The following is a 16,759-nucleotide window of genomic DNA, read 5'->3' as shown; positions in this document are numbered from 1 at the left end:
TTAATACTTAAGCATTGTATAAACGAAGTATAAAAACCACTCCATTCAGAATGATGCATACATTTATGTATATAATGTACACTTAATACTTAAGCATTGTATAAACGAAGTATAAAAACCATTCCATTCACCAACAAACCTACAAAACTAATAATGAAGAGCCGAGAACTAAAACAGACCCAAAAAGAAATAAGGACATCTACTGGGGAAAGTGGGGAATGGCAGCAGTCACACTGCCTGCCTGGAAATGTAATACAGATCGATTTATTTTTATTTTATTTATTTATATTCAGTGTGTACTCTGCTCTCCCCACATCACCATGCTCAGGGCAGATTACAACCAGAATTTAAAATCACATTTCACAATAGTCAAAAGATGCCTTTTGAAGCTGATAAAAGTTAGGGAAAGTTTCCAAGCTTTAAAAAAAAATGGCCTTGAAATGTGGATACTTTGCAGCCCAACTCTGTTACTCAGAAGTAAGTCGGACCAGAACCAATGGATTGAAATTAAATCAAACGTTTTCGGCTAAACATTAGGAAGAACTTCCTGGCAGTCAGAGCGGTCCCTCAGTGAAACAGGCTTCCTCGGGCGGTGGTGGGCTCTCCTTTTTGGAGGTTTTTAAGCAGAGTCTAGATGGCCATCTTACAGCAATGTTGATTCTGTGAATCTGGGCAGATCATGAGAGGGAGGGCAGGAAGGGTTACATCAGTGCTTAGTTCTCATGGCCTTTTTTTTTTACTTGCCCAAGGTAAGGCCGATCGCAAACTTGGGTTCAGGTAGCAATTTCCCCCAGGCCAGTTTGGCCAGGAATCTTGATGGTGTTTTGCCATCTTCTGGGCATGGGCACAACAAGGGAAAACCCCCGGATAGTGAAAACTGTAAGCAACAAGTCCGGGAATACACAGTAAACCAACAGTTCTTATAAACAGTATATTGGTGCAAAAGTGCAGAAGTGCAAAGTGCAAATTTAGAATGAATAAATACAATATACAATAAATCCAATAAAATCTCCTGTTTCTTCTGTCCAAGTCGTTATGGAATGGTAACAATGTCCATAGGGAATGCCGTGAAAGACCACAATGGGGACTCAGCAATATACAAACAGAGAGTCACGATATTAGAAAGGGGGGTGACCCCAGTCCAAGCTGAAGAGAAATCCAGATGTGCCGACGGGATTATGCGTGCATGTTATACAATTCCTGTTTCGTATAGATCATACTTCTTCCTGGGCACAATTAATCCTGGATGGTCACCAATTTTCTAATCTCTCCGATGTGACTACTGAAAAATTTTCCTCCCAAATTCAGTACATAACGAATATAAATCACGACTATAATGCAACGGACAAGAAAAACATTATGTATATTGTCTGTTGCATTATAGTCATGGTTTATGTTCGTTATGTACTGAATCATGATCATGATCCGCCGGTTCACGGTCGCGCGATCACCATTATTGTGGGTTTTTTCCAATCGTAATGCGGATCGTGCCCATCTCTAGTGGCAACCCCCTGTAACCTGTAGCCATGGTCCAAGTCCTTTCCTTATCTTCTTAGGTCTGAATTAAGCCATTCTCCATCCAAAAAGCCCTTTCTTTTCCTTAGCAGTAGACACAAACGCTTGTTGTGGAACAGTTCAGAGTGAACGTTCTGAGGCAGTTGGTGTTAGAAGTTTCAGTGCTGCCTGAGGATTGTCTCTTTGTCTGTCTGTTCCATTTTCCTGCACCATCCAGCGTGTGCATCAGCACTTGGCAAAAGAGGGATTCTTCAGCGCTGAGGTTTACACAGAGACCAGAGTAACTGGGGTCAAGCGTTTATGTCAACAGCTGGGTCACTCATTGTTCAGTCAATCTGTCTCAGAACTGAAGTCTTCCTCCCAGTGTGTTGGAAGCCTAACATGGAAGCATGATGGTTTTCTTGGGGATAGTTTCCAGTCTGTTGCCCTGACTGTAAGATCTAAGGTGAACCTGTTCCACCCTAAATAACTTGGTAATCTTCTCCTTCCGTCCAAGAAGTGGGACTGTCTCAGCAACGAAGATCTTTCCAAGCTGCCCTTTCTATCACTGGTGACCTGTGTTTCTTTGTCAGTGTACCATCTGCTTCTCAAGAGGAACAAGGGAGGAGAGGAAGACACATCCAAGCAAGAGCGTGTAGAGTTGTAAACATTTCATAGCTTTTCCAGAGCTCCTTCCCTTCTTTCCCTGACTCCCTCCCCCAGATCCTATGTACCACCCCCTAAGTTAATAACTTGCTTTTACTCTTTCTCCCCCTTGTTTTCTTTTTAGACATGCTGAATTTGGAGAACAACTGACTCTAAAAGTGAGCTCATTTTTGGAGGACAGGAGAGACATGACCCTTGCAGAAAGATGTCAGATAGCTTGTGTGTGCATATTTCTTCTTCTCCTTTGGGGAGGAGAGAGCTCTGAGGTCCAAAGAGCAGGTAAGTAGATACTTATTTGCAAGATCAACTGGGGCCTTTATTCGTAATGAAAATACTGGTTGTGGAGTAAAGGAATGGAAGAGAGTAACTAAAATCAAAATGGAAAATAAATGTCCAGTTTCATATTGCCCATTGGAGTCTAACACTTGACATATGTTACGGCTGATAATCTTTACACAGTAAAGTAGATCAGCTAGGGCCATTTTCACACTGCTTACCAGCCATGGAACATTGCATCAAGCTCCCAGAACAACAGTGTCTTCCTGTCACAATTTCGTGCAAGAACTGCAGTTCTCGCGTGAAATCGTGCCAGGAAGACGCTTTCTTTCCAGGAGCTTGGCGCGATGTTCCGTGGCCAGTAAGCAATGTGAAAACGGCCTAGGTTATTTTGCAAAAATGTTAGGTTACCTGTGGGAGTGTCACCAGGGTTTTTGGTGCCCGCAGCCAGCCAGCGGGCTGGGCGCACGCATACATGTGCATGCACCAGCCTGCGTGATGATGTCATGTGTGATGTCACCATGGGCGTACGCACGAGCCAGCCTGATTGCTGCAGCGGGCAGCGGGGATGTCTCATGGGTGGCCTCCAAGCTCTCCCACTCGGTTGCCCTGCACCACCCCAGACACCTGCCCGCGTCTGCTGTGCCTGGCCAGGGGTGTGTGCTGGTGGCGGCGGCAGTGCGGGGCAGGAAGGCTGGGAGGCTGCAGCTCCATGGTGCACACTCCCACCCCCAGCGCCTCCTCTGGTGCCCCCTCCAGCACCCTGCACCCTGAGGCTACCGCCTACCTGGCCTCAATGGGCGCGCCACCCCTGGTTATTTGAGATCCGCTAGCCAGGGTGAGAATGAAGCCATCCATCAATCTGTATTACATTAGCACAAAGCCAGAGTGAGAATGCAAGATAAAATCAAATGTCCATGAAAACATATTTTTTAAAAAACATCTGGACATTCTCATAGCAAATACAGAATAACCATTTAAAATATCTCATAATAAAAACACCATGCAGTCCAAAAGCTAGTGACTCTGAGTAATGCAGTTAGTGGACAACGAAATATGAAATAATCATTTAGAAAATTTCCACAGATATTGGAACTACGGTGATACTGTCTTTATTAAAAATACCTGCCTGAACAATTCTGTTTTACATATTCTCTGGAGTTATAAATTTGTGGGAAGCTTCCTGGCCCTGACAGACAGGCCATTCCATGCAAACAGTAACATCCTTAAAGTGCACCGTGCAAAAGCATATTCCAACACTTTTAATCTTTAATCTAAGGGCCAAGCTACACATGACGAATGACACTTGAACGGCAAGTGGATTGAGTGGAGGGCAAGTGAACAGGGAGAAATACACTTGCCATTCAAGTGTCATTCGTCATGTGTAGCTTGGCCCTAAGTAACCAAAATTCACTGTGAATACAGTACAATGAATTTGCACGGTGCACTTTAAGGACGTTACTGTTTCTGCAGTTTCATTTTGTTGTACTTAATTGTAGTTTCCACAGTGCCCTTTGTTGTTTAATTAGACAGGCCATTCTACCAGGTGGGCTCATAATATACATTTCTCAGGTATAGGCAGTGGTTGATCTTATTCTTTTGCAATTCTTTTTGCATATTTACAGCAGAAGTATTTTTTCACTTACTTTAAAAGGCATGCTAAAGGATCCAATGTTAATTGTCATTTAAGCATTTTATCCAGTATACTTATCCTTTTTCAAAAAAATTGCTCTTCTAAATTGCTGTTGCCACACATGAAAAAGATCTCGCTCTCCATGCTAGCGTAACAATACTGTCTATTTCCTTAAGGGATGTATTTTAAACAGTTTCCAGGGCGTAAAATGCCATGGACATGTCTCCTTAAAACAATTTTTGTGATGTTTGAAGAGAGAAAGATATATCTCTAAGGCATGGCAAATGATAAGAGAGTGGTCAACTGTCACTCCTAAAGGATGTCCCATTTAGCTTCTCCTTCATCAGTTTCCAAAGCTTTTGTATGTGACAAAAGGCAATCCTATGCAAGCAATGGGTTTTGGCTGGTGTAACTCTGTTTAATATTTAACTTTTTTTAACAGATTAATTACCTCTAGTTGTTAAGAAGCCCTTTCTCTTGTTGTACGCAACTTATCTGTCCTTGGTGTTATCTCTGGAAGGAACATCTTCCTTCCTTCTTTTCTCACTCATCTCTTTCATGGGATTCTCATTCATGCCCACTCCTTTAATCTTTGTAACATTTAATAGTGGTGCCCTGATGTCGCTTTCTGGCAACTTTGGGGGCTTCAAACAAGGAATATTTCTATGGGATCCATGGGAGGAGAGCTGCTCTCCTCTCCTGGAATACGCTTGTGGTTACATTAAGTCCCCTTCTCCGCTTTGTGGTTTTCTATCTCAGCCTCGAGAGATGTTTCTAATCTTAGCTTGCTTTCATTGCAATATTTTGCATGGACAGTTTCACAAAAGGGATTTCTGTATCAAGTAAGGAACAGGTGTCAGAAATCAAACAGGTGCTCATTAAACTGATTAAGTGCAATCTACCTGATAGCAAGTTTTACAGTACTTTGATCTTACATTTCACAGTGATTTACATGTGTAACATACATTCTGCTTTGGTCTTTTGCTTCAAGTTTCGTTTTCTTGCAAGTTGCGTTGCAGTTACTACATTAGCTCCTGAGAATAGTAAAAGTGCATAACAGTGATAGAAGGCACACAAGGTCACATAAAATCTCTTTCATTAAATCCATTTCCCACACTCTCATTCGGTGAATTTTCCCCAATGTCAGCTGTCTGGAACATTTTTAAAAAAAATCTTGCATACTTCAATTAAAAGGAAATTTCTTCTGCAGGCTAACAATATATACACAACATAATGGTGCAAGAGAACGAGGAATGCCATACTGCTGAAGATAACAATGGGTAAAGGCAGACTGACTGGCCACCCTAAATGTTTTTTTTCTTCCCCAGCATGGTGCGTTAAAAGGGAACGGACAGAGTGGAAACAGAGAGCAGTTTGTTGGGATTTCAAAAGAAAATAGTCTCATAGACATGCAGACGGTGTAGGCGAAAGGGCTGAACTGAGACAGAGCAGAGAGAGAGACAGAGTTTGCATAACAAGGCAACTGTTGTGTTCAGATCTGCTCTGGAACTGATAAAATTCTAAGGGAAGAACTAGAGAGCAATGGCTGTCCAAGGTGGCATGCCATCTTTGCATGAAGGAGGCTAACTAGATGTTCCTCCATATAGAAATTGCTGTACGGACAAGCAATGTTTGTGGAGATAGTGACGTTGGTGGCTTTTCTCCTCTTCTACCTTTCAGCAGTCTCTTGTGTTTCCCTGACAGGTTGCAAGAGTGTTCACTATGACCTCATCTTCCTCTTGGATGCCTCCTCCAGCGTTGGCATCGATGACTTCCAGAAGGTCCGCCAATGGGTGATTGATCTGGTGGGCAGTTTTGAAATTGGACCTGACAAAACTCGCGTGGGCGTTGTCCGTTACAGCACTCAGCCCATCACAGAGTTTGAACTTGGCACGTACACCACGGAGGAGCAAGTCAAAGAAGCGGCAAAGAAGATCAGGTATCACGGGGGCAATACAAACACCGGGGATGCCCTGCGGTACATCACAATGCATAGCTTTTCGGAAGAGGCTGGTGGGAGGCCAAGTGATCCCAATGTTAAAAAAGTCGTTATTCTTCTGACCGATGGCCGGAGCCAGGATCACGTTTTAGAGCCAGCCAGCGCGGCACATCAGCTAGGCATCAAGATCTTTGCTGTGGGAGTCGGCGAAGCTCTTAAAGAAGAGTTAGATGAAATTGCTTCTGAACCAAAGTCTGCTTATACGTTCCATGTTTCCGATTATGATGCTATCGATAAGATACGAGGACAGCTGAGGAGACGACTTTGTGAGAGTGAGTAACACCTTTCCTTTGCTACAAATTATGGGCAGGACTTTTACCATGGGTGGTTTGTCGTATCCCCTGGGATGGGACATGGGCTCAGTTTTCTAAACAGTCACACAGGAGACTTACATAGTTCAAACAGTAGTTTGCTTTATTGATCGCAGTGGGGAAAGAACTCTGGCAATCTAGCTTGTTATAACTAATTCACATATTGAACTAGTAAAGATTCCAGTAGCACCTTAAAGATTAACCAATTTTACTGTAGCATAAGCTTTCGAGAATCACAGATCTGACTAAGAGAACTGTGATTCTCAAAAGCTTATGCTACAGTAAAGATGGTTAGTCTTTAAGGTGCTACTGGACTCTACTATTCTGCTACTACAGACTAACATGGCTAACTTCTTTGGATACTGAACTAGAACTCTAATAAGGCCTCTCCCATACATGACTTGTGCAGGGAAAACTGTAATTTGTCTATAAAGGTTTACTTTAAGGGGTACGCACATATGTACATCACATAGGTGGATGGCTTCTTTAGGTGTGGAAATGCAAAACTGCTCAACCTTGTTTTTCAGGTTAAATTGGTAGGAATTGTATTGCACAATATAATTTACACAATTCGGTTGTTTGTTTGTTTATACTCCACCTTTCCCAATGAGCCTCAAGGTGGGTTATACAGTGTAAGTCAATGCAAACAATACAATGAGAAATCTAATAAACAATGTGATAGGATTAGGCCAGGGGTCCCTGACCCCTTTCCTAGTGGTTTAAAAGTGAGTGGGGCCAAGTGGGGATTTTGCAAAGCATGGCTTCCTATTGACCATTGGAAATTAAATTGGCTGTGCAGATTTTTCAAAAACATTGCTTTGACAGAATAGAGTTGCCAGGTCCCCTTACCTTCCCAGTGGGAGGGGAGACCTAGCACTTTCTGGGGTGATCTCCTCGTGTGCAAAGCGCATGTGTGCTCCTGGAGAGTGTGATAATGTCACTTATGGAATTGATGTCATTGGGCCTCCGTGAAGTGTGGGAGTATGTCTGACGCTGGGCATGATGACATCACTTAAGGAAGTGATGTCATTGAGGCTAGCAGGAGTGTGCCTGCTGTATGCTGCCCCCCAAGGTTTTTTGCCTCCTGGGCCTATTCTCTGGACCTTTTCGCCCCCCTGACCAGGTGGTGGTGGGAGGAAGAGGCTGGGAGTGGGGGATCCCCTGCCCCCACCAGGAGACTGGAAGCCCTATGATAGAAGCTGCTTCCATACCACAAGGATCATCACTGCCTGACTGAAGGTAAATGGTAGCAGCCATTTTGTGGCTGGCTCCGCCTCCTGCAGCAACCATTTTGTGGTGGCCAATTTGTTGCTGTGCTCACACACTGTGTCAGAATTCAAAATGCACTCACAGGATCAAAAATGTTGGAGACCCCCCTAGACTAGGCTATTCCACAAGGTTGGGGCACAACAGAGAATGTACATGTACAGGCATAGTGAATGTTGGCCCTCTGTAGTGTGGCATCTTCAGAAAGCCTAGGGTTGCCAGGCCGAGCGCAAGGACATGGGTGGGATGAAATTGCAGGCATGATGATGTTACTTCCAGGGAAAACCTAGGAGTGATGGCGGCAGCTCTATGAATTGCTGAAAACTCTATGATAAAACCATAGATTTTTAAAAAGTTCCTAGAGCTACAAATTATCACTACTGGGTTTTCCGGAAAGTGACATCATAATGTCTCTGACTGCTGCCATATATATATTTTTTAAATCCCCCTCTGTTGCTGGTTGGAGAGACAACAGGCAGTGGAAGCTTAGGGTTGGAGATTGCCTCAGAGCTGATGGGGAGATCTTTGGCAGCCCAAGCGCAGACATTAGCAGAGATACTTCCACTGGTGTGAGAAGTGTCATTTACATATAGCAATTTGCTTTAGAAGGCACAAGAGCAGGACAAGTTTCCTCCCTCGCCTGGTTCAGTGGACACTTTTATTTCATGATGAATAACATTTAAAGATGAACAGATCAGTAAACCAATAATTTAAAAATAAGTCTGTGGTCCTCACAGCTGATCAAAGGAACTTATTAATAGCACATTCTAGGGTTTTTTTTTCTTTCAAAGGCTCAGGCACCAGGCTTATGTTTTCCAGAGAGCAAAAAGATATTTCTGTTGCGAGGACAGGATTCATTTGAAGAGTGATGCAAGGGGTTATAAATTTCTTTCAAGGAGGCCTTGTTTCTTCTTCACATTCAAAGTTCAGTATGGTTGTCTTATCCAGTTATGGGAAAGAAGTTCCACATCTTTCCTTTCTTTTAATAATTCACTTGTTTTAACCTTCTTTGTCCTGCATATGTTTTAATGCAATGTACCTCATTTCTGCATTTGGAAATGTGTAGGCTGGACTTAGTGAATTAGGATATAATAGGATTGCAGAACTGCTGGTTGAGAAATTCCTGGAGACTTGGAGGTGGAATCTAGGGAGTTTGGAGTTTGGGAGGGAATGAACCTCAGAGGGTATCCAAAACAGCCATTTTCTCCCGGGGAACTGCTCTGGAGATCAGTTGTAATTCCAGGAGATAACTGGGACCCACCTGGAGGTTGGCAACCCTTTTGTGAATGGGTTGATTCCCTGTTGTCAAAGCAGGTTTTGAGAAATTGTGCAGTAGGGTTGGGGGAAACCCACAAGGTCTATAATTGCACAATGATGTTGTGTGCTGTGTGTCGGGGGGTTGGGGATGGGGATGGTTTGGAAGCAACATTACCCTTTGGAAGGCTGATGTGTTACAGATTCTTCTTTATATAAGTAAAACATTTAATAATTGTGAAACTAATATCTGCATGTTGACAATGTGTGTTTGGCTGTATACATTACAACTAATGCAAGTGTTGTGTAGTGAACTGTTGTGTTGTAGTGGTTAGAGTGTCAGATTAGGATCTGGGAGACACAGGCTGAAATCCTCACTCAGCCATGGTGCTTGGGCCAGTCATAGCCCACCACACAGGGTTGTTGTGAAGATGATCTGGAAGAGGGGAGAATATATTGTAAGCCCCCTCAGGTCCTTACTGGTGAGAAAAGCAGGGTATAAATATCTAAATATAAATATCTAAATATCTTGACTTCCAGAAATCTTTTGACAAAGTTCCTCATCAAAGGCTCCTAAGTAAGCTCAGTAGCTATGGGATAAAGGGCCAAGTCCTCTTGTGGATCGAAAACTGGCTAATTAATAGGAAACAGAGAGTGAGCATAAATGGGCACTTCTCACAGTGGAGGGTGGTGAGCAGTGGGGTGCCACAGGGGTCGGTATTGGGTCCAATGCTTTTTAACTTGTTTATTAATGATTTGGAATTGGGATTAAGCAGTGAAGTGGCTAAATTTGCAGATGACACGAAATTGTTCAGGGTGGTGAAAGCCAGAGAGGATTGTGAGGCACTCCAAAGGGATCTGTCGAGGCTAGAAGAGTGGGCATCCATGTGGCAAATGAGGTTCAATGTAGCCAAGTGCAAAGTAATGCACATTGGAACCAAAAATCCAAAATATAAATACAAGTTGATGGGGTCTGAACTGGCGGAGACTGACCAAGAGAGAGATCTTGGAGTCATGATAGATAACTCACTAAAAACGTCAGCACAGTGTGCGACTGCCATAAAAAAAGCTAATGCTATGCTAGGGGTTATTAGGAAAGGGATTGAAAACAAATCAGCCGGTATCATAATGCCTCTGTATAAATTGATGGTGAGGCCTCATTTGGAGTACTGTGTACAGTTCTGGTCGCCACACCTTAAAAAAGATATCATAGCACTGGAAAAAGTACAGAGAAGGGCAACTAAAATGATTAAAGGGTTGGAACACTTTCCCTATGAGGAAAGATTGAGGCGCTTGGGGCTCTTTAGCCTGGAGAAAAGACGACTGAGGGGAGACATGATAGAGGTTTACAAGATAATGCACGGGTTAGAGAAGGTAGAGAAAGATGTGTTTTTCTCCCTTTCTCACAATACAAGAACTCGTGGGCACTCTATGAAATTATTGAGCAGTCGGGTTAGAACAGATAGAAGAAAATACTACTTTACACAAAGGGTGATAAACACATGGAATTCGTTGCCACAGGAGGTGGTGGCAGCTACAAGCATTGCCAGCTTCAAGAGGGGACTGGACAAATATATGGAGCAGAGGTCCATCAGTGGCTATTAGCCACAGGAGATAGATGGTATTCTCTTTGTGGGGAGGTGGTGCTCTGTTGTCTTGGTGCTGGAAGGAAGGCAGTGGGAGGGCTTCTGGTGTCCTGGCCTCACTGACAGTCCTTTAGATGGCACTGGATTTCTAGCCACTGTGTGTGACAGAATGTTGGACTGGATGGGCCACTGGCCTGATCCAACATGGCTTTGCTTATGTTCTTATGTTATGTTAAATAAATGAAAATAAATGCATGTAGCAGGATGCAAGCTGGGACTGGCTGCAGCTCCCTGTTGCCAACAAACATGCGTTAGTTGCTGTACCACATGTGGGGTGATCCGTAGTGTTTAAGCATTTTCCACATTTTAACTATCAATGACAGTGATGTCAGGTTACAGCTCCTCCCCTTCCAACATCCCATGAAATTTACCAGCTCCGTAGCAGCCTTGTGAATTGATTCAGCTGGTTTTTATAGTTTCTTTACTCGGTGTTAAATGTTATTGTTGTGTATGGGATAATGGGGTGGTTTCTAACTGAATGTTGTATTATTGTGAACTGCCTTGGGCACACGTTTGTGGTGAAGTGATTCTATGCATATTTTTAAACAGCTGAATGATTTTACTCCAGATGTGGTTTGCACATCCCTCAAAGAAACCATTAAAAACGGTGTTCTGAGATGTGCATCAAAATACTCGAAAAGCACTAGGACAATCTCAGATCTCCAGCTGAGATCACTAGAAAACCAGCAGAAAAACAACTAAGAATGAAAGCCAGAGAACCAAATCTGCAAATCAAAGTGTCAAAGGCAAGGGGTGTATGTGTGTGTGAAAATTAATTTAACCAAGAGCTGCAGTAAACATGGAAAAGTTGTGGTTCTCTTAGAACCTAAATCTAGATAAGTTCCGCAGTGGCTGAGTTGCTGAGGGAAGGCAGCTCTCTGCCTAGCAGCCACTCACTCAATTATTTTGTTTTATCGTTTGTATCAGTTTTATCATTATTGTAACCCACCCTGAGCCTGCTTGTGGGAAGGGAGGGCTAAAAATTGAATAAACATAGTTGCTTTAGTATAAACCATTTACTATTAATAGTATACACCATTTAATATTATTGAGCCATAAGGAGGGTCACTGACCTCAAGGTGGAGTTCTTCTGGATCTCTAGACTACAGAGATCAGTTGCCCCTGGAAGAAATGCCAGTTTTGGAGATCAGATCCTGTGGCATCGCATCTTCCCAAGCTTCCTCCCCACTGGCAATGCCCCCCAAATCTCCCGGAATTTCTAAGCTGGAGGTGGCAACCTTAAGGCTGGGCAGAAACGGCTATTCATCTCTAAAAAGCAGCCTCCCTGTTGATTTTTAGAGATGGAGCTGTGAAATAGCGGAGAGGGTATTATGTATTGAGACTAGAGATGGGCACGGACCGAAATACGGACCAGTTTGTTACGAACCAGGCCGATTCATAGTTTGCGAACCAGTGGTTCGTTGGAGCGCATTTCTGATGAACCATGATGAACAGCTATGATTTTTAGAGCTGTTCATTTGGTTCATTTTTTGGTTTGTCACTGCAGACATCTTGGCACTAATCATCTCTAGGCAACAGGAGGATGGACTTCTGCAGACCTTCTGCAGCCCTGGGAACAAAATATCAGCCTTCCAAAACTTGATAGGCAGCTCTGGCTACTAACCAGAAAGCTCCCATTCTGGTCTATGAGAGCAGAAAGAGTATAAATTTCATGAGGGAATCCACTTTGGGGGTCTATAACATGGACATCTGAAATGCAATCTTTGCCAAATTTGGAGGGTGGCTGGAGGAGAGCCTGTTGAAGACTCCCTGTGAGATCGGCATCTCTCACTGTCAAGGGAGCCATTATACAGCCTCTAGAAGTGACATACTGATGAACCAAACAAACCGGTTCAAGAACTGGGAAATTTCGTGGCAGTTAATGGTTCGTGGTTCGTGAAATGCGATTAATCATAAACTGTCATAAACCGTCATTTTTTCCGGTTTGTGCCCCTCTCCAGTTGAGACTGAATGTGGGAAGCATTGCTCCCTCGCTCTGAACTGGCTTCATGATGTCTTCACAAAGCCAAATCCTGATTGGTTGTATGATGGCATCAGAGGCCTGATTGACTGGGATCACTGTTCTTAGCAAACAAGAAGGTGATGTTTGTTTGTTTTTTTAAATGACACCAGATTCATGGAGGATAGGTTGATCAATACCTACTAGTCATGGTGAGTAAAGGGAACCTCCATATAGCTCCAAAATTTTGCATACATAAACATTCTATGCTAATTATAAGAATTGGTATCGCAGAACTTGAGGATACTCTCTTGAGGCTTTGAGAGAAATGCAGGAATCTCAGCCTACGCACTATTCTACATCCACTTTACACACAGACATAGTAATTAAGGCATATCACATTGCCCTGGCCAGCTAAGAATATTTCTTCCTCCATGGTGCAGCAAACAAACTCTGCTTGAAGCTGGTGGGTTATTTTTGTGAGCTAAAATTGCAGGGTTAGGCTTCCAGTCGTCCTCAAGACCTTACGAAATTACACCCAACATCTTAATTTCCTGTTTTTGGCACAACGACAATCTCTATGCTTCAAAATTCAATTGTTACACAATATAGAGTTAGACTGACCTTTATATTTTGGGGGACAATCCAGGGTAGCCTAGGGGAGGACAAATTGCTTGGGCCTGGTGCTTTCTTGATCATTTCTGTGCCTGAGAGTTTAGTTTTTGAGAGAATTCTTATCCTTGATAACGGGATACCAGTAGACCTGCCTGGTCCCTTAGAGGCTAAAGCAAGGGGCCGGGGTCTGTGGGGGCGGGGAGCATCAGGATACTTACCCCTTTTGTGCACTTGCTCCTGCACTCCAATGTTGCACCAGAAAGCGATTTCATTTTCCAACTTGATAGGGGACTGTAGGAGTGAGAGTGCATTCGCCCGCCAGGGTGCCTTTCCCTTTCCGGCCAGGTAAGCAGGGCCCTGTGGTGCAGAGTGGTAAGCTGCAGTACTGCAGTCCAACCTCTGCTCTGTTCTGCTCATGACCTGAATTCGATCCTGGGGGAAGCCGAGTTCAAGTAGCTGGCTTAAGGTTGACTCAGCCTTCCATTCTTCCGAAGTCGGTAAAATGAGTACCCAGTTTCCTGGAGGTAAAGTGTAGATGACTGGGGAAGGCAATGGCAAACCACCCCATAAAAAGTCTGCCAAGAAAATGTCGTGATGTGACGTCCCCCCATGAGTCAGTAATGACTCGGTACTTGCACAGGGGACTACCTTTACCTTTACCTTTACCTTTACCTTTACCTTTACCTTTACCTTTACCTTTACCTTTACCTTTACCTTTACCTTTACCTTTACCTAAGCAGAGCTAGGGGATCCTCCACCCCTAGTAGCAAATCAAGTTGTGGCAACCAGGGGAAGACACTTGGGGGGGAGCTGGGACAACCATAGAGTTTTAGGTAAACCCTAGAGTGTCGCTCTAATGCAGTGATGTCATTTCTGGGTTTGTGCCAAAAGCATCATTGCATTATTGTTTCAATGCCTGTCTCTCCTCAAATTTTGCTCCACCAAGCAGCAGTGGGGGGGCCATGGCAGGAGGTCTTCCACTACAGTAGGAGATCTGGCCACCCTACCTAGACCACCTATTACCTTCCAGACCAGTGATTTAATAACTTATAATGATGATTTGATGACATATAATCTATTTTTCCCCATACACTGAAACTGAAGCCTCCATTTTCTGACATTTGTCCAAATAAATCAGCAAGGGTCATAAGCAGGGCCTTCTCTGTCATGGCACCTATTGTATGGAATCCCTTACTGTTGGAAACTTTGCCCATCCACACAGTAGGTGCTGACTTCCTTTTTTTGTTCTCTTTCCTATTTTAATGCTGACTGACTTTATCTTCTGCTTTCAGTGTTTTTTTTTTGTGCTTATGAATGTTACTCCTGTTTGGTTCTGCTAGGACAGATTTTTGTAGGGATGAGCAAATGTTCCTCGTACGGTGCTCTAGTTAGAGTTTTGTATTTCTCTTGGAGAACCTTTCATAAACGATTTTCTTATTCCAACTGGCTTTTTCCTTTCACTCTCTCTCTCCTTCTTCATTTCACTTCTAGTTTCAGATTTCTTGCAGTGTCAGAAATGGTCAACTTTTCTGTTTTGAATACTTCTCAGCCCCCTTAGCGCCATTCTTCACGGATTTGCAATGAGATCGTAAAATCCCACACTAAGCCGGAACTACCCAAATAGCCTTTGTCTGCCTCTTGGGTCCCCAAATTGCTTTTCCTTCACCAGATTCCATTTCAGCCACTCGAGCAACTTTGAAGTTTGCACATGCTTTCTCCTTTTAGTTCATTCTTGAGGGAGTGGCAGGAATCTGGAGAATGAATTGCGGTTTTAAGGTTTCAGTTTGCCAGATGTGTTAATGTATCACAGGACCGTGTGGCAGGGTACACCATGTGCACTGCTGGGTCTCATTCATCTAGAGAAGGGCAGTATTCTGCAAATCATGAAGCCAAATTCTCACATTCATCTTTGACAGAGACACCTGAAACGTGGTTGCACATGACAGGAATAGTTGACTTATTTAAGTATTCTGCTACTGATGAAAATATGATGAAGGATATAAATTAAGGACCAGAGCTGCTGTAGCAGAGTGCTTAAGTGGTTGGGATGTGAATCAGCACTCTGCTGGTTCAACTTCCACTACTGCCGTGAACTCTGCAGCTGACCTTGGGTAAGCCACTCCTCTCAGCCCAGCTCCCCAGGTGTATTGTGGGGATAATGATAAAACTGACTTTGTTTACTGCTTTGAGTAATGTACTAATCTGCCTAGAGGAGCAGTATATAAGAGCAGTTATTATTACAGGGGAGCTGCTGTGGCATAGTAGTTAAGTGGTTGGGTTGCAAATCAGCATTCTGCTGGTTTGACTCTGACTACTGCTGTGAGCTCTGCTGGTGGCCTTGAGTAAGCCAGTCCTCTTAGCCCAGTTCTTCATCTGCATTGTGGGGATAATAATAACACTGACTTTATTTGCTGTTCTGAGTGGGGTGCTAATCTGTCCAGAAGAATGGCATATAAGCACAGTTATTATTTTTATTTATGAGAGCTGCTGTAGCATAGTAGTGAAGTGGTTGGGCTGTGAGTCAGCACTCTGCTGGTTCGACTCCCTCTCCTGCCATGAGCTCAGCAGGTGGCCTTGGGTAAGCTATTCTTCTCAGCCCCAGTTGCCCAACTGTATTGTGGGGGTAATAACAGCACGGACTTTGTTTACCACTCTGAGTAAGACACTGATCTGTTCAGAAGGGCTGTATATAAGCACACCATTATTTTTGTTGTTATTATTATTAATTATTAGGGATCCATAATCAGATCCCATTGATGCTTAATGTTTGATGCTGGAACTGTAGCCACGGGAGGGGTGTGTGATATGGATTGGGGCCGCAGTGCTGAGGAATGGCAGTGAACTCTTCCCTCGTCGTACCATTTCCCGGATCAGATTTTGTTTTGAACTACTATTTTTAGTTCCATTAGAGAAGAAAATCTGGTGCCTCTATTATACCAGCTTGTTCTCCCCTTAAAAGCAGACAATGGGATAGTTTTAATCAAGGAAATGGTGTGGGATGCTGACTGAATGTCTGGATCTGGGGATGTGCAGAAACCAAAATTCCCAAGGCAAAAATATACTTGAACAATACCTTTTGGGGTCATCCTGTGTGCTTATGGAACAAAAAGTGAAATGGTAGAACTTCCTAACATTATGAAGAAATTGGGTGGCATTGGGGTCTTTCCAGGGGCCGTTTTCTCTAAAAACACCTATTCCGCACTCCCATGAAATTCCCCTATCACCCAATAGGAAACAACAAACCCATACATCCAGAAATCTGGGTGGCATAAAGATACCCAAACATTCAGGATTTTTAAAGAAAATGCACACCAATTACATGCCCAGGGTAATGCCAATCACTACCTTGAGGGGAGGTAGCAATTTTCCCCATGCCAGTTCAGCTAGGGAACCTGACAGTGTTTTGCTATCTTCTGAGCATAGAGCAAAGGTCACTGAGTGAGTGTGGGAGAAGGGGAGGTAATTGTGAATTCCCTGCATTGTGCAGCGAGTTGGACTAGATGACCCTGGAGGTCCCTTCCAACCCTATGATTCTATGGACCAAGCTACATGTGACGAATGACACTTGAACGGCAAGTGGATTGAGTGGAGGGCAAGTGAACAGGGAGAAATACACTTGCCGTTCAAGTGTCATTCGTC

The 16,759-nt window shown here is 43.6% G+C and overlaps 1 protein-coding gene across 1 annotated transcript in view; it reads left to right on the top strand.

Moving 5' to 3' along the window:
• The window catches only part of COL22A1 (collagen type XXII alpha 1 chain), a 264,138-nt gene that overhangs the window by 30,616 nt on the left and 216,763 nt on the right, over positions 1-16,759 (top strand). The window contains exons 2-3 of the mRNA XM_054984332.1: positions 2,285-2,439; positions 5,774-6,340. Of these exons, the coding sequence (XP_054840307.1) occupies positions 2,349-2,439; positions 5,774-6,340 (658 nt within the window). The 5' untranslated portion in view covers positions 2,285-2,348. The remainder of the gene's footprint in view (positions 1-2,284; positions 2,440-5,773; positions 6,341-16,759) is intronic.

Source organism: Eublepharis macularius, chromosome 7 (genome assembly GCF_028583425.1).
Source record: "Eublepharis macularius isolate TG4126 chromosome 7, MPM_Emac_v1.0, whole genome shotgun sequence".
NCBI classification, from domain to species: domain Eukaryota; kingdom Metazoa; phylum Chordata; class Lepidosauria; order Squamata; family Eublepharidae; genus Eublepharis; species Eublepharis macularius.
Note: the sequence above shows the minus strand (reverse complement) of the source record. Positions and strands in the feature narration are given on the sequence as shown.